The following is a 20,326-nucleotide window of genomic DNA, read 5'->3' as shown; positions in this document are numbered from 1 at the left end:
AAATTTGTGTGAATTGACCAAAAGGTGGATGGAGTTAGGAGTTTAATTAATCCCTGGCCATGGAGGAAAGTTACTTTGTGTGAAGAAATGTTTCCATGATAGAATGAGACCTCAAATTTATTAGCATAATTAATGAGCTCAAATTAATTAGCTTACTCTAACTAAATATTCCCTTACCTCACCTTTTTTTCCTCCTCCCCAGTTTATCCTCTTTCCTCCCCAACACATGCTTTTTCTCGGCAATATTGCTCACAGCCACCCAAGGAAAAAAAGACAGTAATCTTGTATTTCAATCTCAAGCCCAAAGTTAGCACAAATGACTCACCAGCTCTCTTTTGTGTTTATGTTCATCTTTTACACCATAAAGGTAAAAGAGAAGGAAAAATTGATGGATAAAATAACACAAGTTATTATTATACCCTACCTATGACCAGAGAGGAATAACAAGAGAACAGCTTTTTCATTTTTATAGCTGAGGAAGTGGAGGGTCAAGGAAACTAAATGGTGACACAGAATCACAAAGCAGAAGTGGAACCTTCTAACTAACCCAGAAGGTCCTTCTCTATCTGTTCATCAGCCCAGGCAGAGCTAGACCAGCACCATTTAGAATCACTTCTCAAGTTTCTCTGGTCGATAGTCTCGTTTCCTTCCAGTGATCCCTGACACATCAGGAAGGAAAACTGAACGAAGCAACTTTCATTTCAAAGACTATACCTCTACTTTTTAGAGAGGGTGGAGGTAACGAAAAGGCATTGTTTAGACAGGGGACAGGAATTATTCTGGGGAATCCTGAGCAATTTCTTACCATATTTCTGTAGGTGTGTGTTGACGTGATAAGAATGGGCTGTAGGATTCAGGACAGAGTAAATCTGAAAAGGTCTAACTCTAAACTAGTTAAGAGCCCGGCTCAAAAATTAAATAGGTCAGACATTATATGCAAATGAACTAGATGCCATAACAGTCTCTCAGTTGCTAAAGGCGTCTACAATAAAATATGAAAATATTTACATGAAAAGAAAAGGTCAGTAGGTAAACACTGCCTTCAAGTTAGAAATTTATAAAAACGCTTTTCCAAGAATATCTAGTGCCATCTGCTGGATTTACATGCAAAAAAAGCTGAAGTCTGATTAACAGTCACATTGGCCATGTGGGCTTTGTGTATAATCCAGCTCTTCTCTCTGTACCCTTTGACAGCAAATGCAAACTCATTTGTGTATCCTTTGTATCATTCAAATTCCTGCTTCACAAAGAAAACTAAAGCTATTAGATTTTTCTCAAGTCTTGCCACCACACTCAGAATCTTCCATGTATTCTACACATGCTTTTCTCCCCTGATAACGGAAAAAGAATAATTCTGTATAAAAGCAATCCCATGAACTGTGGTTTGGGTCTTATATCCTCTCATTCTCGTAACTTTGCTCCATGTATTAATAATTCCTTAACCCTGGTACAGATTCCCCATTGCCTCTATCTTCAACCTCTTTGGCCCTATCAGAAGATACCTGTTTGAATTTAAAGACTGAAGTCTCTCTGATCTTAATAAAATGTCAACAAAATCCTTCTTTCGCCCTACTGGGCTCTGCAAGTCCAACACTGTATCTCTTTACCCCTTTGCAGCCACGCTTTGTTTCAGAGAGTTGCTCACACCCTCATTCCTCACCTCCCACTCCCCTTATAACTGAAGCCAGGTACCTGAGGGTTACTGTAAATATTCAATAAGAACATGATTATCCTTCAACCTTGTTCCCAACACAGACACAGATGAAAAGAAGTTAAACTTATTAATTTGCTATTTTCTTGTTTCACCTGAGGAGTGACTCAAGAGTCACAATGATTTATGTGCTTGTTTTGCAGAAGAAAAAGAATGCATTTAAGGAAGTTATGATCACCAGATAACCAGTCCCCAGCTGCTACTGAGCCCAAAAGTCTGATTGCCCAAGGGCTTATCTGGAATGAAAGAAACAGGATTTTCCCTTTATTTCTCCAAAACTACTCCTCCTAAGCCCCTTAGCTCTATAAAGATCCCATGCTTTCTTCTTTCCTTAAGGCAGATTTAAGAGAACCTGTCCTCCCGCCTTCTCATTTTGGCCAATCCAAATAAACCTTTCTCCATCTCTAACCACCAGTGTCTCAGTGAGTGGCTTATTGCATATGGGGCACACAAACTTGAGATTAAGAGGTTCAGTATCATAACCATTTGCAGTCTAGCTTCTGCTCTCACCACAACTAGAATGACCACCTTGTAAATATGTCCAAGAGTTTCTAATGATCTAACTTGATCACTCTCTCTTTTAGACTCTTTCTTCCCTTGGCAAACAGGACACTAAATTCTATGTTGCCCTCCCTGTATTCTCCTTTGAGAGCTTCTCTTCCTAGGGCTGTGGTGTAAATATTAGTGTTCCTCCCAAGTCTGCTTTACTCAACTCCCTCTGTGCTTCAATTACTATCTCTATGCTGCAGATTTTCACACCTTCATCTCAACTAAAATGTCTATCTTGAGCTCCAAACCCAGATCTTTGAAATATGTCTCTAGACATCTAAAATTCAAATCATTTAAGACTTAACTCAATAAAACTTCCCACCTTGGATGGGGACTGACTGCCAGGGGCATGAAGGAACTTTCTGTGGGAATGTTCTTAACGGAAGTTCGGGTTACACAGACGTATGCATGTGGTACAACTTAGAGGATGTACACTTAAGATTTAGCGGAATCTGTTAATGTCTAGAATATACTTTGAAATTTTTCTCCCAAAACATGATATTTTCAGCAAAAGGCTAGAGGGATGGCTTAAAAGAATGGCTAGGTAGTAGATACATAATAAAGCAAGGATAGCAAAAAATATTAAAGGGAAAATCTAGATGGTGGGTATACGGGTGTTCATTGTAAGATTCTATCAACATTGCTGTATGCTTGCAATTTTTCACAATAAAATTTTAGGGGGAAAAAACACTTTCCACCCAAACATGCACACTTGCTCCTCCCCAAGGTCCCTCAGTGCATCACTGCCACCCAGTTAGTTGTGCAAGGCTGTGATCTGGGTGAAATCCTTACTTCTGCTTTTCCAGTCACTAGAGCCAAATCACTAGGGTCTGCCCTCCTTCCTTCTTCATCTCTCCGTGATGGGTCCTTCTCTTTATCCAGACTGCCAGTCCCCATCACCTCTCTTGTGGAGTAACTCAGTCTCCTCGCTAGTCTTCCTCCGGGTTGTCACTCTCCAATCCACTTTCCACCTGTCAGTCAGAATGACTTTTCTAAACCCCAAACTAGATGTTATTCCTCTGCTTAAAATTCTACAAGAGTACTTCACTGGCTTCAGGATAAATTCCAAATTCTTTAAAAAGCCTTTAACACTTGGCTCCATTTCTCCCAACCATACCTGCCTCCCTGCCCCTCCTCCACACACACTCAAACTCTAAGCTCTAGCAATCCTGAAATACCTGCCACTAGTAAATGTGTCATCCTTTTTTCTGGCGGGAGTGACTGAGGGATGGGCCCTCCAGGCCATTATACACACTCCTCTCTTTATCTAGAACACTCTTCCCTCCTCTTTCCCTCTGGCTAACTTATTCAGTAAGCAGTTTACAAGTTACCTCTTCCAATAGCTTTCTTTAAGCCTCCCTACTCATACTCAAAACTTAATGTCCCACCAATTTACACCCATGCCTTCTATGCTTTCTCCTATTATAGTACTGTATTGTACTTACTTGTTCACTTGTATTTCTCCTTGTTAAACTAAAAGTTCCCGAGTAGAGGGATTATTTTTGGTGGCCTATTACATTCTAACACCAGCAGAGTGATTGGCATATAGTGGACATGCAATAAATCTTTACTGAACCAACTTATCACTTAATCACATAGGCCTTCATCCTATGGGAAACCAAGTCTATACTTCACAAAATGGAAAAAAGAAAATATAGATTAAGTGATCTTACTTACTAGAAAACCTCTTTCTTCAACACTTGAATTCACTTGACACTTTATTTTTAAATAAATATGACCTTCCAAAGGAGATAAAAAGGGCACCTGTGAAGAAAGAGGGCAAATTACTTGCAAAACAGTTTCAAAGTGTGATTTTTCTTGATAAAACATGTATAAATCATGAATAGAAAATATTATGCCTTGAAAACACAGTATTTTCTAAAGCTAGAATATAAAATAGGAAGCCAAAAGCCACTGGTTCCTTAGCAACAAATACTTTTGAATAAATTTATTCTGGGTAGAGCTTGATAAAAACAGAACCCTTAGTCCCAAGTTAATGTGATAAAGAAAACACAGATTTAAGAGGAGAATACATGTGCTTATCCATTCTCCATCAACAGAATATATTTAATAGAAAATTGGATAAATCAACTGGTATATTAATACAACACAATACCACTCAGCAATAAAGAACAGTGAACTGCAGAATGGAAAAGTCGATCCTCAAATTCACATGGAATTGCAAGAGGCCCCAAATAACCAAAACAATCTTGAAAAAGAAAAACAAAGTTGGAGGAATCATACTTCCCAATTTTAAAACTTAATCCAAAGCTACAGTAATCAAAACAGTGCAGTAGTGGCATAAGGATAGACATATATACCACAAGAATAGAACTGAGAGTCCAGAAAGAAACCCACACATCTATGGCCAATTGATTTTCAACAAGGGTATCAAGACCATTCAATGAGGAAAGAGCAACAAATGGTGCTGGGGAAACTGGATAGCCACATGCAGAAGAGTGAAGTTGGATTCTCGCCTCACATGACACACAAAAATTAACTCAAAATGGATCAATGACCTAAATGCGAGAACTAAAACCGTAAAACTCTTAGAAGAAAACATAGGGGTGAATCTTCAATGATCATGAATTTGGCAATGGGTTCTCAGATATGATACCAAAAGCATGAGCCACAAAAGAAAAAAATAGATAAATTAGACTTCATCAAAATTAAATGCTTTTCAGTATGGGGGTTCCTCTAAAAAATTAAAAATAGAACTACCATATAATCAAACAATCCAATTTCTGGGAGTTTATCCAAAAGAACTGAAATCAGGTTCTCAATGGGATATTTGCACTCCCATGTTCAATACAGTGCTCTTTACTATAGCCAAGAGGTGAAAACAACTTAAATGTCCATCAACAGATGAATGGATAATGAAAATGTTGTGTAATCTCCTTTCTCCTCACTTCTGAGTATGAAAAGTACTCTGGGCCACTCAGATCCTGTTCTTCTCAGAGTCTGAAGTTTGTTTTTTTGGCTCTGAAACTCCCCTGTGTACGTTTTCTTATATGTTCTAAGCCATAGCACCACACCTCTACACAGCAGATCCTTGAGGTCAATTATTCTGTCTTTTTCATGTTTGTTCCCATATCCTACTGACAAATCATATCCAATAAATATTAGCTAAAAGAATATTGTTTGGCCAAATAAATACCCAGAGTTGTATTGAAAAAGAAAAGAAAATGTGGTACATACATACAACTGAATATTATTCAGCCATAAAAAAGAAGGAAATCCTGTGAGATGCTGCAACATGGATGAAACTTAAGGACATTATACTAAGTGAAATAAGCAGTCACAGAAGGATTCTATTTATATAAGGTGTCTAAAGTAGCCAAACTCATAGAAGCAGAAAGTAGAATGGTGGTTGCCTGGAGCTGATGGGAGGGAGAAAAGGGGAGTTGCTATTCAATAGGAATAGAATTTCAGTCATGCAAGATGGAAAAATTCCAGAGATCTGTTGTATAACATTGTGCTTATAGTTAAAAATAATGTGGACTTAAAAATATGTTAAAAGAGTAGACCTCATGTTATGTATTATTTACCACAGTAAAAAAAAATTTAAACTTTTGTGAATCAAAGATTATTATCAAGAAAGTGAGAAGATAATCTATAGAATGGGAGAAAATATTTGCAAATCATATTTCTCACAATGATCTAGTATCCGGAATATATAAAGAACTTACAACTCAACGATAAGAAAGACAACTCAATTAAAATAATCCAAACAACCCAGTTTAAAAATTAGCAAAGGACTTGAACAGACATTTCTTCAAAGCAGATATACAAATGGACAACAAACACATGAAAAGATGCTCAGCATCAATAGTCATTAGGTAATAAATGTTAGCTTGACAATGATGATGATGGTGGTAAGGATTATGATGAAGATGATGAGGATTTCAATGGAAATTTCAAGTTGCCATAGAGTCTGGGACCATTTAGTGAGGAATGCATAAAAAGGAATCTGATTATTTTATTGGAAGCACACTATTTTGAACCAAAATGAACATAGGTTTAAATTACAAAACCAATAATAATAAGTTATAGAAAGTAGATTTTTCTATTGTTTGTTTTAGAGTTGAATCATTCTGTACCTATAAAGTTTTTCTTATTTCTTAGATACAAGTATGTTTTGAACATTTGTAATCCCAAAACTCATGCTACAGCTTAAACCATGTTATGGCTGAACTGTCGTCCCCCACTCCCCACCCCCTCCGCCCCCGACAAATTCACATGTTGAAATTCTAACACCCCATACCACAGAATGTGACTATTTGGAGATAGAGTCTTTAACGAGGTAATTAAGGTTAAATGACATCATTAGGGTGGGCCCTAATCCAATATGACTGGTATCCTTATAAAAAGAGAAGATTAGAACACAGATACACGGAAAAGACCATGTGAAGACATGGAAGAAGACAGCCATCTACAAGTTAAGGAGAGAAAGCTTAGAAAAAAACCAAACCTACCAAAACCTTGATCTTGGACTTCTAGCCTCCAGAATTGTGAAAAAAAAAAAAAAGATTTCTGTTGTTGAAGTCCCAAAAAAAAGTAAGAAGGGAAATGCAAATCAAAATCACAATGAGATGCCACTTCCCACCCACTAAGATGGCTATAATCAAAAATATGGAAAATAACAAGCACTGACAAGGATGTGGAGACTTTGGAACACACATTACTGGTGGGAATGTCAAACAGAGCAGGCACTATGAAAACAGTTTCGTGGTTCCTCAAAAGTTAATCAGAATTATCATATGATTCCACAATTCTTCTCCTAGATATATACTCAAAAGAACAGAAAACAGGTATTCCAACAAGTACACATACATCCAAGTCCATACCAGCATTATTCACAATAGCCAAAAAGAAACAGCCCAAATGTCTATCAACAGACGAATGGACAAATTGTATATACATTCAATGAAATATTATTCAGCCATAGAGGATGATGAAGTACTGATACATGCTACATCCTATACATATATAGACACACATAAATTTACCCCAAAAGAACAAAAGCTATCTGAGTAATAATTACCTGGCAGGTTATATATAGATAAACAATAAAGTTGCCCTATAATGTATATAACATAGAGCTAATATATTTAATGATAATAATTTTCATTGAATGTTTGTGCCATTTTACTTCCAGGCAGATTTCCAAAATTGAGGACCCCACATCCAATACAAGTCCACATTACAGAGAGGGTAGAAAGATGCAAACATTGACCTAGCAGTGAAAGCCAACATTGAAATCTATCTGAAGAAGACTTGTTTAAGTTCAATATGAAGAATATGGAATGGCCTAAATCCACACAAGATGCCATTACTGCCATGATGTAATGACTCTTCACCCCCAATCACAGCTCATTTGCTAGCTACAGAGAGACACAGAAAAGTATACCTAAATTCTGTCCATTAAATCTATCCCAGTGTGCGTGGTAAGAGGGATACACAGAATGGAGTTCTACTTCCAGTACATGCTCAGCATTCCACTTCCAATTAGGATGTGAAAGGCCACAAAAGACCACTATTTCAAGCCAGCCCTGATAGCCTAGTGGTTAAAGTTTGGCATGCTCTGCTTTGGCGGCCTGTGTTCCGTTCCTGGGCTCAGAACCACAGCACTCGTCTGTCCGTAGCCATGCTGTGGCAGTGGCTCACATGAACAAGAAGAACTTACAACTATACACAACTATTTACTGGAGCTTTGGGGGAAAAAGAAAAAAAGGAGGAAGATTGGCAACAGATATTAGTGTAGGGCGAATCTTACCCTGCAAAAAAAGACCACCATTTCTACTGTAACAATAAGAAAACAATGGATAAACTAAGAAAATCTTATTTTCCTTAAAGTCATCAAAGAGCTGTGGAAACAAAAAGATTAAATGGACAAAATTCAGTAAGAAATGTGTCCTTCCTTGGTAAGCCAACTTGGCAACCAATTCATTCCCTGGGAGCAAGGACTGGCAGAGTAGTAAGCTGGCCATAGGCAATGAATTTTGCAGGGAAAAGGAGAAACCAGTTAAGTATTTAACAGCTGAGCACGGCTAAGTAGATGAGCATGAGCATCTTGATGAGCCCAGAGGCAGAGCTAAACCCTCCCAACCGGCCAATTACCTCCCCTCAAGAATTTTGCTGAGTAAGTGCTAGTACCACAAGTCGAAGGAAGGTCTGGAAAGCAGAAAGAAATCTTGTAGACTTGGAGAACTTAGATCTCAAAGTTCTGCTAAAAAGGTGGGGCTTAACCTCACTGTCAAGGTATTTGAAGCAAGAACCCAAACTAACTAAAACCCCATCTCAGCTCAACTTCTGATTATATCAAAGAGACGGGCTCCTATCCAAAGTGTCTGAGAGACAAAAGGGTGAGTCATTACTACCTACTTCAGTCTCTACTGCTCTTTCATAACATAACATCTGTCCCACAATTTAAAAATTACAAGATATAAAAAAGCAGGAAAAGGTGACCAATAATCAAGAGAAAACAAAACAACACCCTGTCAAGAGCAGATCCACAGATGATCTAGATGGTAGAATTACCAAACAAGGACATTCATAATTTATTAAAGAAATTGGAGAAAAAGCTGAACAAAAATGGGTAAGAGGGAGAATTTCAACAGAGAAATGGAAGCTACAAAAAAGATCCAGATGAAAATTTTAGAATTAAAAAAAGTTTGAATCAAATAATTCATTGGATGGGTTAAGGAAGCTGAGCACATCAGAAAAAAAGATGGGTGAATTCAAAGACTGGTAAACAGAAGTGATCCAAAACAAAACACAATGAAAAATAGAAATAAAAACCAAAAAGAATGTTATAGACCTGTAGAAAAATAGCCAACAGTTTAACATACATTTAACTGGAGTCCCAGAACAAAGAGAGAACAGGGCAGAAAGTCTATATCCAATGAGAATATCCTTCAGAAATTAAGGCAATGTAAAGACATTTTTAGACAAACAAAAGCTAGAGAATCCATTTCCAGCAGACTTATATTACAAGAAATAATAAAGTTCTTCCTGAGAAGGCAGTGATTGCAGATGGAAGCCTAGATCTACAAGATGGAATGAGGAACATCAGAAATGGTAAATATAGGGCCAGACCCACAGCCTAGTGGTTAAGTTTGGCATGCTCCACTTCAGCAGCTGGGGTTCAGTTCCCAGGTGCGGACCTACACCATGTGTCAGAGGCCATGCTGTGGTATCAACCCACATACAAAATAGAGGAAGACTGGCACAGATGTTAGCTCAGGGCAAATGTTCCTCAAGCAAAAAGAGGAAGACTGGCAACAGACGTTAGCTCACGGCAAATCTTCCTCAGCAAAAAGAAAGAAAGAAAGATATGGTAAATATAAAGGACAACTTTTTAAAATATATTTTAAAATTTCTTTTAAAAAACTGATTAAAGCAAAAGTAACAGCAGTGCATTGTGGGGTTTATAATAAGAGTAGAAGTAAAATATAATGGAGTGGGCAAACGGAATTATACTGTTGCAAGGTTCTAACTGTTCTAAGGTATACGAAGTGAAATAATAGAATTTCAAGACAGACTGTAATAGGATAAGGATGCATATTGTAATACTTAGCAATAAGTGAAAAAGAACATGGGGATGTATGGCTAAAAAACCAACAGAGGAGAGAAAAATGTTACCAAAATACTCAATTAATCCAGAACAAGACAAGAAAGGAAAAACAAAGGGACAAAAAATAGATGAGACAAATAGAAAACAAACAACCAAATGGCAGACCAGGGGTTTGTGAACTTTTTCTGAAAAGGCTCAGATAGTTGATATTTAAGACTTTGCAGACCATGTAGTCTTTGTCATAACTATTAAACTCTGCCATTGTAGCTTTTTAAATGCAATATTTGCTTTATCACAGTGGTCTGGAACTGAACCTGCAATATCTCCGAGGTATGCCTGTTCATAAACAAATGGCCATGGTTGCGTGTCGAACACTTTAGTTACAAAAAACAGGCTGCTGAACTTTAATTAACTATAATACATCAATATTGGTTTATTAATATTAATTGTGATACATGTACCATACTAATATAAGATGTTAATTAAAAAAAAAAAAACAAAAAACCAGGCCATGAGCCTGCGGGCTATAAGTTTGCCTGCTCTTATGGTAGACTAAACCCAACCATATTAGTATTGCATTAAATACAAATGGACTAAACACTCCAATAAAAAGCCAAAAGACTGTCATCCTGGATAACAAAATATGACCATAAAATATGTTTATAAGACACAAATTTGACATATGGACACAGGTTGAGATTAACAATAGAAAGAGATATTACATATGAACACTAGTCATAAGAAAGCTGTTGTGACTCTATTACGATCAGACAAAATAGACTTTAAAATAAAGAATATTATCAGAGATAAAGTGAACAATTCATCAAGAAGATACAATAATCTTAAATACCTATGCACCAATAATAGCATAGCTTTAAAATACATGAACATAAAAAACTAAGTGCCTAAAGTGAGACAATGTAGCTCTTACTGGTTGGATGTTCAGGGGTTTGATATTTTCTTCCAAATAAAATCATGCTTTCTATCTAGCATTGAAAACATTCACATAAGAAATATTTTTAAGTAAATCATTCTTATCAACATATTCACACTTAATGAAGACACCTCATGTCAAAAGTATCTTTTAAATTATAAAAGCTGCTTTTATATGTGATATATTTAAACTGGTTTTGAATTTGAATTAAAGACTACAAATATAAAAAAAACTTCAATTGGAGAGGTTGCATCACTAAAGTAAAATGGCAACATATATGTATGTAAAGTGATATTGACTTCTGGGTCAAGAGAGAAAGGAGGATGCTATTGTCTGTCATTCCTTCTGCCTAATGAAAAAGAATGACATCCTACTTGGAATAATCTTAGTTCAGTTTAAATTTGAAAGTTTTTATTGTAAGGATAGTTTCTGAAAATTGAGTCCTCCAACACAGTAAAGAAAAGTTAAAGGGGGAATTCTTGGGCAAAATGTATAGATTTCAATAGACTAATTCCATGAGACAAACCTCCAATTTTCTAAATTTAAAAGGCATCCATAATATGGAATCAAAACATCACATGCCTCATTATTGTATTTGTCATAAATTCTCTTGCTTTTTTCTTTTCCACATTGTCAGTTTTAAGTTCCTTAGGCTCTTGATGCTAACTAATAGAATTTCATTGTTTAGCGCAGAGAATGCTGCTGGTAAAAAGAATCTCAGAAAGATGAGAAGAAAATGTCCCCTCTTACTCTACAGCTGTGAAAAGGAGACAATATTCTTGGTTAGAAGCTTTTCCTGAAGAAGTGAATTGATAATATTCACAAAAGAGCCAATATTACTACCCACTGTTGAGTGTGAAAATGTATGATCCTATTCTATTTTCTTTTTAACAAATGGGTCTTTTAAGATATCCGCAGCTCAAAGATTATTGTTAAGAACTGTAAAATGTGACCTATAACTGGGGTGACTGTGTAAGTTTTTATACACTGGGATATTTCTGAGAGAGAAAGGTGTACTTAATAATTATACCAGGCCAACAGGCATAAACCAGAACAGCTTTGGGCACACTAGAAGGTCTAATCACTCTTCGTATAACCTCAAAATTCTACAACACTAATTGGTTGTTTTACTTCGTAACTATTGGCCCTAATGTTATTTAAATTGACATCTCTATTTCCTGGAAGGTATAAATACCTACGAGATTTCTTTAAGTCAGGATGAACTGTGGGATGTCCTTCTCCCTTTATCCATACAAGCATAATGAAACCTATGACTATTTTGGATTCTCTATTCAAAGACAATATTTGAGAGTCTGTGACTTATTGATCGTAATTTAAATTCCAGGATGCCAAACTTTATGTCAGATATTGATAACCTCAAACAAAAAGGCAATCCGCTGTTAGAGGCATACTAAATCTGTAAAGCAAACAGCCTGGGTTAATCTCAGAAGCAATTCCATCCTGAAGGGGATCTCAGAGAGAACCCCCACGACTGTTGTATTATTGGTCAAGGCACCAGTAAAATAAGCAAACTCTCCTTTCTACCGACGGTCTCTGATAGGATATGGGAGACTTGTCTACTCTCTCAAAGTTAATTAAATAGGATAATTATATGAATATAGAAGGTCTTCCATATTTTCCACCAAATTGAAGAACATCTAAACTTAATTATTTTAAATATTCTCCTATATCAACTACAAGCTATTGGAACAAACACATGCTTCCCCTTGCCACTCACAAAAGTACATTTGGGACAAATTTTACATCTAAATTGTATTGTATTTGACTCAGAAAGAGAATTTGAAGAATTAGACACAATCAATTAAATTTAGTGATTTAATTCTGCACTCAATCATGTGGTTGGCTATTTAAGTCATAATTTCAAAGGAATCATTAAGAGAATGGAAATATTGTAATTTATTTTTAATTTATGCGACATTTTAAAGTAAAATGGCAGCCAAAAAAATTTTCAAAAGAGCAAACAGTCTATATTTAAGATATATCATTGAAATCTCTTTCATTTTAGAGATTAATAAAATTCTTACATAGGTAGAAATTGGCTATGTGACAACACTGAGTAAGGAATACAGTTCACAGAACCCCAGTACTTACGTTTATCTAATTTGAAAATTTTGTTTTAAGAATTTAAAATAAAAAATACTATCCAGCATTTCGTAAATAAGCATTTTTATATACCCATAAAATGCTTGCAAGTGATTTTCACAAGGATATTAAAAATCTTTTTAAAAATCTTCTAAAATATGATATTAAGTATAATTTTAGTGTTAAATGCATTTTAGTTCAAAAATTAATACACAAAGCAGCATCTACATGGCAACATACCTATTAGCCAATTGAGACCATAAAAGTTTTCTATTTTTACTTAAAACATCACCAACAGCTCTTTCACTATACGGGAGGTCAACAATATTGAATAAATTTTAATTTTAGACATAGCTATTAATTTGGCATTTTAGTAGCCAGAAAATCAATGTTGAAGTGAATCTTAAAGAATTATAACATGGAAAAAAGAATATAGGGAAAAAGCCCAAATACCAAACATGCATGAAAAAAATAGAGACCTTTCAAAGAAAGCTTTAAAGAATCACGAGAGTAAAGAAAAAGATTCGCATCTGCAAGAGTCTAAAGAAAGAATAATTTACATAACATCCTTAATTATTCAAAATAAACACGAAAATATGAGAGTGGTTAGTGAAACAAATACAAATGGGCCAAAAATTAAGGATTGATTTTTAAGCTCATTAGTTTTAAGCAAAGAAAATACGGCCACCTTTTCCTGGAACATATAGCCCAGTAGCTCTCGCTCTTTTACATCATAATTTATCTAAAACAAACAAAATAAAAGACAAAAAGAAAAAAGACCCAGGATCACTCAACTTGTTAAACTAGCTGAATTACTAAATAAAAAGTTACATGAAGTTTTTTAAATTAACATGTTAAAATACATTTATGCATTAACAATAATCAAAATTTCAAATATAGTTTATTTTTTGTCTACCTAAAAGAAAGACGGTTCATAGAATTTTAAAGTTAGATTGTTTTCATGTAACCTAATACAGTCATGTGTCTCTTAAAGACAGGGATATGTTCTGAGAAATGTGTCGTGAGGCGATTTCATCGTTGTGTGAACATCACAGAGTGTACTTACACAAACCTAGGTAGTATAGCCTACTACACACCTAGGCTACACAGTACTGATTTTATGGGACCACCATCGCATATGTGGTCCGTCATTGATGGAAACTTCATTATGCAGCACATGACTGTATTCTATACTCAGAAAGCAAGACTCCAGAGAAATGAAGTGACTTTGCTCAATGTTGAAGAGGAAATTACTAATAGGGCAAACACTAGAAACCAGACCTCTTAATTTTTATTCTTTCACCTCTATATTCTGATTATAGAAATCTCATAATATTTTTAAATACCTCTGTATACAGCAGGAGTTAACCCAAGGACTAAATTTTGCCTCTAGTTTTCTCACTACTTAAAATGGTTCTGTTAGCTGTTAAATGTTTAATCGTATCACATTATGGTAGAAAAGTACTCAATAGTCATATTACGCAAATATGAATTTTGAAGCTTTAAATTTGGGGAGGAAAAGAAACGGAAGGAAATCCCTTATATTCATGAGGACTTTTCTAAGAAATTAACCCATCTTACCCTATGTTGTCAAAATTAAATCTATAAAATATTATTCATTTCAAAATATCAGTTCAAATGGACAAGAGACTACGTTTAAAACTGTAAGCTTAACATCTACATGCAAGAAGTAATACTTCTTGAGTCAGAACTGATATTTAGAATGAACCAGTATATATTACTTTGAAGATTTAACTACTAAGATAGAAGGGGAAAATATTTCCAACACCAAAAAATTTATCATGTAGGTACACTCATGCCTAGCTAAATGTACAACTCTAAGAACATACATTTTCAGCCAAAGATTTCAAATACTTGAAAGTACTGGGGAATTTCCATTGACCAAATTTCTCTATAAATAAATAAATTTGGATTACCTTGTCCAGAGCGAATTTAGTGTTTCCTATTGAAGACAATGACAGCGTGTAAGATCCAACAAGGGCAAAGTTGCTGGTACGCACAGCACTGAGACCGCCTGGACTCGCCATAACTAAAGAAAAAGGAAATGAAGTTTAGTCCAGAGTGACTCTCATAAGTGTAAATAACAATTCCTCACCCACTCCAATAGAATGAAATTAAATTGCCACAGAGAAAACGGCTTCATTTTCCTCCATCTCTAAATATGGGGGAAAATAAATCAACAGATTTCCTAATGAAAGAAAACTGATAAGTATTTTATATTTAACTTAAGCGAGGCACAGGCACTCTGACATTTGCGATGACATTTTTAAAGACACAGAACCTAAAAATACACACATAAAAAGCAATTTTCCTATAAGACATATGAAAAGACTTCATTGCTACAGTCTAGGATGACATAATTAGCAGCAGAGACTATATTTGCACAGTGTTTCTTAGTTACTCTCTTGTGCCAAGAAGAGACCAAAAGCCCAAAGGAAATGAGTGAAACCAGCTCAATCCTAATCCACTTTGGAAAATTTAGGCCTAAAGCCATTCTAGAAAAGGGCGTTCCTGGCTTACTGGTACCTCAGTTCCCAGTGAACTAGAAAGATCCTTTTCTGACATGATACAACACAAGTCATGATCAGTAAAGTTAAAACAAGTAAACTCCACAGTGTGGATAGCACAAAACAAACCTACAGAGCAAGAGAAGCTGGGGGAAGAGCAATGCTGCCTGCTGCAGTTGTCAGGGGCGAGGTATCACACGTGTACTGCCTGCCAGAGCTGGAGACCGTGACGACTTGTAGCCTGTGGTGGTATCTGACAAAGATGCAACCAGACAGCATGCTACTCTGGCCAGTAATCTTATATGTTACTAAAGGACATATAGAAAATACTATTCAAAGGAGACTCAGGTAGACACTCATGAATCAAGATGGTTATATGTGTAAGTATGCAATTAATTAGTTCTCTTCCTTACTCTAGTGTTTCAAATAGTTCAAGATCCACTCACCTGAAGAATAAACACTGCTTTTCTAAAAAAAAAGGTGTGAAGAAACATAAGTTATTTTATTTGATACAAAGATTTAAATATTAAATACAAAACTCTTTAACACTATAAGGACTACATTTCAGAAAATATTATTTTTTCCTGTGTAAATATCAGAGATCCCCCCACGCTGGTATATTTTAAAGATTTCCAAAGTGCTGAGGGTTTATAAATGGTTAACCAATTTACAATTATATGTGTAAAATGAAGATTTCTCAAGGAGGCTCAGTTTTTTAAAATTTCTACTTACCGTGGTTATAGATGTGAGAAGTCGCTTTGGAGTAATAGCCTAGAAGAAAAGATAACATTATAATTCCTATCAAACATTATGATCCAGAGCTTAAAACTAACCAACCTTGAGATACTCCCACATAGAATATAATTCTTAATTATGAATATATTATACTTGAGTCCTTTATTAAGGCTTTACCCATACTGACATTCCTTTTTTGCTAAAGCTAAATAAAATTCTTTTAAATGATGACATAGAAAAACACCAAAAGGGCAAAGACAAGGAAGGACGGAAAACATGCTAGAGGTTCTATTCCTTACGCCTGCCTGCACAGCAACCATATCATTCCAAAGTACTGGTTTAGAGGCATTAGTGAGATGAGAGTTCAGAGGAAAGATTTGAGAAAAGTTTAAAGCGGTAATAAAAGTTAGCTGTCAAGCAAATATAGAGAGAACTATTGAGCCTGAGAGTATCAGTATCTTATACTTAGGATCACAATTACTCTAAGATTACTTTCAGTATTCATACCTGTTAAATACAGTAGCTAGAAATTTGGGGAATAAAAATGATCCAAAAACTTGATAATCATCAAAAATTGTACATAAATTAAAACTGCTGTGATATCTATTATTTGAGATTATAACATTTTCACTGGGTTTCTTTCATTCTCACCTTGGACTTGTATGCCTTTTTCTTCTTATCAGGGCCTGCGGGTTCTTTCTTTTGCACCTACACGCAAAAACCAAAGCATAATTAGCTTAAAATCTGATTTTTAAGAAAAATATACTATTAGCTAGTTTATAAAGCTTTAACTGCTTACCAAGCTGTAAACTTCAATATTTATTTCAAAGTCATTGGACACATCTTGTCTGGAAAAATAAAGCATTAAAACTATGAAAATAATATCAGGTTATGCCATTAAAAATGATACCACAAATACTGTTACAAGACCCTGAGAATAAAGAAATTCTCTGTGTTTTTAACTAAACTCAATATGTGGTTATACACCATTAAAGAATACAAAAATTGGGAAGAAGTTAATTTTTTCCTATAATAAAAGTCAAATATTTTCTTTAGTATTTTACAACTCAGGATCTTCAATAATAAAAGTAATTTTTCTTCAAACTGGATTTTGACTCTAGTTTCAAAATAAATCTGTGACACTGAATATAAATGTCTTTTATTGAGACTGAATATAAGTATATTGTGAGATTTAAAGCATATAAAAAAATTATGGTCCAGATTTCATATATATATATATATTTTTTTTTTTTTTTTAACACTTCACAACATTAAATACCTGTAGTCACATGGGAGAAATGTGTTCCTCAATAAAAGAAAAGATCGGAAACATATAAAAGAGTTAAACCAATAAATTAAAAACTGAGTTATTTGCCCGTATAAAAAGAATGAACATACTCCATTTCAAAGATCATAAATGCCACCTGTATGCTTAGACTGTATTAACTCTATTAAAAGAAAAATGTGTTTGAACCACCAAAAACCTAATTTACTTACAGAGTAAATGTAGTAGTGAATGTCAGGGCATCCCCATTAAGAGAATTTGAAGTACTTGCTAATGGTGTGGCTACTATATTTTCAGCTCCTGCTTTTAGTATAATTAAGAAATAGTAATTTGCTGCATCTGCAAGAAGTAATCACATTACATAATAAGCATGAGCAAAATCAGATTTAGATAATCAGCATTCTGGAAGACCAAAGGAATAAGGTAATACTGCAATTGATTTATATAAATCTTATTTAAAAATTTCTAAAGTGAACTTTCCAGACACAAAAAGATAAGCAAGACACAAGCAGACAGTCATAATCCTGGAACAAGCACCATTAAGGTCTCTTCCTACTATGTAAATTGAAATAACTTCGCTCCACATCCCTCAATTTCTGCTGACTGCAAATTTTACCTATTAACCCCTAATTCTTTAGCTAATAGTATATACTTCAAAAGGGTAAATTATGGCTTGTTATTTCAAAACTGAAATTAAAATATTATATTTCTGTGAAAGTCGCTCAGAAGTAAACTGGAATAAAAACATGAAGTATTTCTTCACTATTTGTCATTAAATAACCATATACCTCAAAGTGCATACTAAATAGCCAAAAGATTTCTGCCCAGACCCTACCAAAATCGGAACACAGAAACAATTAGGACTTACGTCACCTCATTCCTACAACAATGCTTAAACTTTTAAAGATCCTCATTCTTCACTTTCCCTGTACCTCAAATTCATTCCTCACTCATGTCTAGCCCTCCTTTCCCTCAAAGAGAATGTTTCACACAAAAAAATTAAAGGAAGCTTAAAAAAATCCAAACTTTAATAAAACGTAATTTTATTAAGTTTGCTATAATTACCTTGCCCTGGTTTCAGACCCTGGTGCCATATTCTCCTTTATCTACTTTGCCTATACACGATTTTTAGTAGAATATATAGTTTAGAAAAGTTTACTTATTCAATGTAGAGAGGCAAAGGGAATAAAATTTCAATAGAAGTATCCACACTGTGGTGTTCTTCACTCCCACAACCAGTAATTCAGGATTTACAGAACAAATTTTTATAATGGGGTGAATTTTATTATTTATTTGTTTTTTTGAGGAAGATTAGCCCTAAGCTAACTGCTGCCAATCCTCCTCTTTTTGCTGAGGAAGACTGGCCCTGAGCTAACATCTGTGCCCATCTTCCTCTACTTCATATGTGGGACGCCTGCCACAGCATGGCATGCCAAGCGATGCCATGTCCGCACCCGGAATTCGAACTGGCAAACCCCAGGCTGCCGAAGCGGAACGTGCACACTTAACTGCTGCTCCACCAGGCTGGCCCCTATAATGGGGTGAATTTTAAATAAAGTAAAATAAGTTATTTTAGATGTCCCAATACTTTCCACAATAAAATTAATTAATGAAAGTCGAATGATCTGCACTATCAGGATAACTAATCTTAGGAAAATATGTTACGTTCAAAGTTGTGTTTAACGAGCCTTACTTTCAGTTAGAGCTATGTTTGTTACCGTGTGGATCAGTAGCCCATATATGACATTTTCCCCTGGTTATTTTTATACACATATCCTCATAAAAGGAACTAAAGACCCAAGGTACAAACTCTGCATCTTTATCCACGCTCTACTTGTTCCCATTTATGATCTAGAAGTGATACAAATAAAAATGACCATACCTGGTTTCTGAACTGTACTGCAGACAAAATCTGCTTTTAGAGGCAAGCGGATTTCTGACAAAGTAACGGATCCTTTGGATGGGACAAATTCACTTTGGGATATGGGACCAGCCTTATTCTTCCTCTGAGGCCCTTCGCTCTTCAATTTATTCAACTCATCAATCAAAAGTGTTCTCTTCTCAGCTATGTGAAAATATGCAAGTTATTATTTCAAATACTAAAATTGAAACTCTTTCTAAATGAGACCAATTCAACAAAATGCACTGATGTGGCAATTGTACATGAGAACAAAGATGAAATGAGTAACTCTTTCTTTATACAGACAGGTGATAGGCAGTTGGGTAAAACGTTGATTGCTCATCTGTTTACCAAGTCCTTATAATTTAATATTTCAACTTTCGGTCAGTTTTCTTGTGTGGTATAATCTGTCCACCCCAATATGCCCTGTCATTCATCACCACACATACACATACAACAAAACTCACAGACTTTTTTAGCTATACATAAATAAATAGGTACAGAGATAGAGTGTATGTTTGTATATATATAAATATATCCATATATCCATTCTTGGCATACTCTTCACAACTACATTTCTTCAAATGCATTTCCTATCTTTCACTTTCTCAGGTAAAATATGCCTTATTTTACATGTAGCATTTTCACAAATCTTGTAAGTATAAGAAACAAAAAATAGGGGCCGGCCCCGTGGCCGAATGGTTGAGTTCCTGCGCTCCGCTTCGGTGGCCCAGGGTTTCGCCAGTTTGGATCCTGGGCGCAGACATGGCACCACTCAACAAGCCATGCTAAGGTGGCATCCCACATGCCACAACTAGAAGGAGCCACAACTAAAAATACACAACTATGTACCGGGGGGCTTTGGGGAGAAAAAGGAAAAAAATAAAATCTGTAAAAATAAATAAATAAAACATACTTGGAGAAAAAAACACTAAAAAAAAAAAAAAGAAACAAAAAATAGACCAACTGAAACAGATTACAAGAAAAAGCCCTTTCTCTAAAATT

General features: G+C 35.2%; 1 protein-coding gene across 3 annotated transcripts in view; it reads right to left on the bottom strand.

Annotated features, from left to right (window-relative positions):
• Nucleotides 1-20,326, bottom strand: part of ANLN (anillin, actin binding protein) — a 59,919-nt gene that overhangs the window by 9,433 nt on the left and 30,160 nt on the right. For 2 of the 3 annotated variants that reach the window (XM_046669817.1, XM_046669818.1), the window contains exons 14-22: nucleotides 19,304-19,486; nucleotides 17,634-17,760; nucleotides 16,936-16,984; nucleotides 16,788-16,844; nucleotides 16,134-16,172; nucleotides 15,848-15,869; nucleotides 14,811-14,923; nucleotides 13,562-13,615; nucleotides 3,938-4,024 (exon numbers count right to left, since the gene is read on the bottom strand). In XM_046669817.1, the coding sequence (XP_046525773.1) occupies nucleotides 3,938-4,024; nucleotides 13,562-13,615; nucleotides 14,811-14,923; nucleotides 15,848-15,869; nucleotides 16,134-16,172; nucleotides 16,788-16,844; nucleotides 16,936-16,984; nucleotides 17,634-17,760; nucleotides 19,304-19,486 (731 nt within the window). The remainder of the gene's footprint in view (nucleotides 1-3,937; nucleotides 4,025-13,561; nucleotides 13,616-14,810; nucleotides 14,924-15,847; nucleotides 15,870-16,133; nucleotides 16,173-16,787; nucleotides 16,845-16,935; nucleotides 16,985-17,633; nucleotides 17,761-19,303; nucleotides 19,487-20,326) is intronic. The other variant, XM_046669819.1, reaches the window with a different exon arrangement.

Source organism: Equus quagga, chromosome 8, assembly GCF_021613505.1.
Source record: "Equus quagga isolate Etosha38 chromosome 8, UCLA_HA_Equagga_1.0, whole genome shotgun sequence".
Taxonomy (NCBI): Eukaryota; Metazoa; Chordata; class Mammalia; order Perissodactyla; family Equidae; genus Equus; species Equus quagga.
This window is presented reverse-complemented; position numbering and strand designations above follow the sequence as displayed.